Source organism: Silurus aristotelis (genome assembly GCF_946808225.1).
Source record: "Silurus aristotelis genome assembly, chromosome: 12".
In the NCBI taxonomy this organism is placed as follows: domain Eukaryota; kingdom Metazoa; phylum Chordata; class Actinopteri; order Siluriformes; family Siluridae; genus Silurus; species Silurus aristotelis.
Window position 1 is genome coordinate 20,323,449 of NC_139585.1, and position 2,238 is coordinate 20,325,686.

General features: G+C 38.7%; 1 protein-coding gene across 2 annotated transcripts in view; it reads left to right on the plus strand.

The window, feature by feature from the left end:
• The window catches only part of cabp5a (calcium binding protein 5a), a 5,545-nt gene extending 3,307 nt beyond the window's left edge, over positions 1-2,238 (plus strand). For both annotated transcript variants that reach the window (XM_083557415.1, XM_083557416.1), the window contains 2 exons: positions 1,836-1,983; positions 2,092-2,238. In XM_083557415.1, coding sequence (XP_083413541.1) covers positions 1,836-1,983; positions 2,092-2,120 — 177 coding nt within the window. In that variant the 3' untranslated portion in view covers positions 2,121-2,238. The remainder of the gene's footprint in view (positions 1-1,835; positions 1,984-2,091) is intronic.

Genomic DNA, 2,238 nt, shown 5'->3' on the forward strand with positions numbered 1-2,238 from the left:
TGGGGTCTCAATGATCCTAAGGAAGGTGAGAAATCAGCCCAGAACTACACGGGAGGAGCTGGTCAATGACCTGAAAAGAGCTGGGACCACCGTTTCCAAGGTTACTGTTGGTAATACACTAAGACGTCATGGTTTGAAATCATGCATGGCACGGAAGGTGCTGCTTAAACCAGCACATGTCCAGGCACGTCTTAAGTTTGCCAATGACCATTTGGATGATCCAGAGGAGTCATGGGAGAAAGTCATGTGGTCAGATGAGACCAAAATAGAACTTTTGGGTCAGAATTCCACTAAACGTGTTTGGAGGAAGAAGAATGATGAATACCATCCCAAGAACACCATCCCTACTGTGAAGCATGGGGGTGGTAGCATCATGCTTTGGGGGTGTTTCTCTGCACATGGGACAGGGCGACTGCACTGTATTAAGAAGAGGATGACCGGTGCCATGTATTGCGAGATTTTGTGGAACAACCTTCTTCCCTCAGTTAGAGCATTGAAGATGGGTCGAGGCTGGGTCTTCCAACATGACAATGACCCGAAGCACACAGCCAGGATAACCAAGGAGTGGCTCTGTAAGAAGCATATCAAGGTTCTGGCGTGGCCTAGCCAGTCTCCAGACCTAAACCCAATAGAGAATCTTTGGAGGGAGCTCAAACTCCGTGTTTCTCAGCGACAGGCCAGAAACCTGACTGATCTAGAGAAGATCTGTGTGGAGGAGTGGGCCAAAATCCCTCCTGCAGTGTGTGCAAACCTGGTGAAAAACTACAGGAAACGTTTGACCTCTGTAATTGCAAACAAAGGCTACTGTACCAAATATTAACATTGACTTTCTCAGGTGTTCAAATACTTATTTGCAGCTGTATCATACCAAATAAATAGTTAAAAAATCATACATTGTGATTTCTGGATTTTTTTTTTTTAGATTATGTCTCTCACAGTGGACATGCACCTACGATGACAATTTCAGACCCCTCCATGATTTCTAAGTGGGAGAACTTGCAAAATAGCAGGGTGTTCAAATACTTATTTTCCTCACTGTATGTGTAAATATATTACAATGTGTTAATTTGCTGATTTGTGTTCAGTCCTTTTCCATTCAGTTCATACCTCAAAGTTAGCCAGATCATTCTTGATTAGATGTAGATTTTTTTATGTAGTTTAGCTGCATTATTACACAAGCAAGTGTCTTTAATTCCCCAATTACAGTGATAGAAAATGTTGCGTTTTCTTTGCTGTCAAATTGCGACAAGACATAGCTTAATGTAGCATAAAATAATTTAATAATATAAAATAAAAAAGACAAATATGATAAACATTCACAACATGACAGCATGAAACACGTAATCTGACAGCATATTGCTAAATAAAAAGTACCTGTATTAATCACTTTAATCACTGGAAATGTTATGTACTTCAACTATATGAAGTCGTTTTGTATTTTACTATCCTGCCATGTATTAAGGGGCCACTAAATATCTTGTGCAACCTACTTTATTGAATATATAGGGTTTTTTGTGTATTTACAGTTTAAAAATACATTTTGAAACAAACTATCAAGCAGTGACTCTAGTTGATATTGCGAAAGAAAAAGGGCTTAAATCTTTACAGAGACTTCTCCCAACATGTAACTCTCTCAAAAGAGAAACTTAAGCCTGCTGTTAATTATATGCCCTGAAGATCTGAATACTGATATGCCCAGTTTCAAAGTTATATCCTTAACCTAGCATGCATAAATGCAATGAATGTGGTCCAGTGTAAATACCAATTACAAACTACTAGAATTTCCTTTTACTAATTATTCTGTTATTTAATTTCCTTTTGCTTTTCTCCTGCAGTTTGACATTGATGGTGATGGAGAGATCACGACAGAAGAGCTGAAGTTAGCTATGAATAAGCTGTTGGGGGAAAACATGAGTCACAAAGAGATTGACTCAGTGGTCAGAGAGGTCGATAACAATGGGGATGGAACTGTAGATTTTGAAGGTGAATAAATGATTGCTGTTGTTAATCATCTAATTCGAATATCGTTGAATCGATTTACAGATTTGTATGAATAAAGCATGGGATCGTTTTTGCTATTTGTTTTTGCAGAGTTCGTGAAAATGATGTCAAGCTGCTGAGACAGGTGCAGACAAGGGAAGTGATGGTGTACAATGACAGATTTCTACTTTCTCCTCAGTAAATTTCTCTAACTTCATTTCTCAGTAATCACAGGTAGGATTTGTATAATCGTGTATT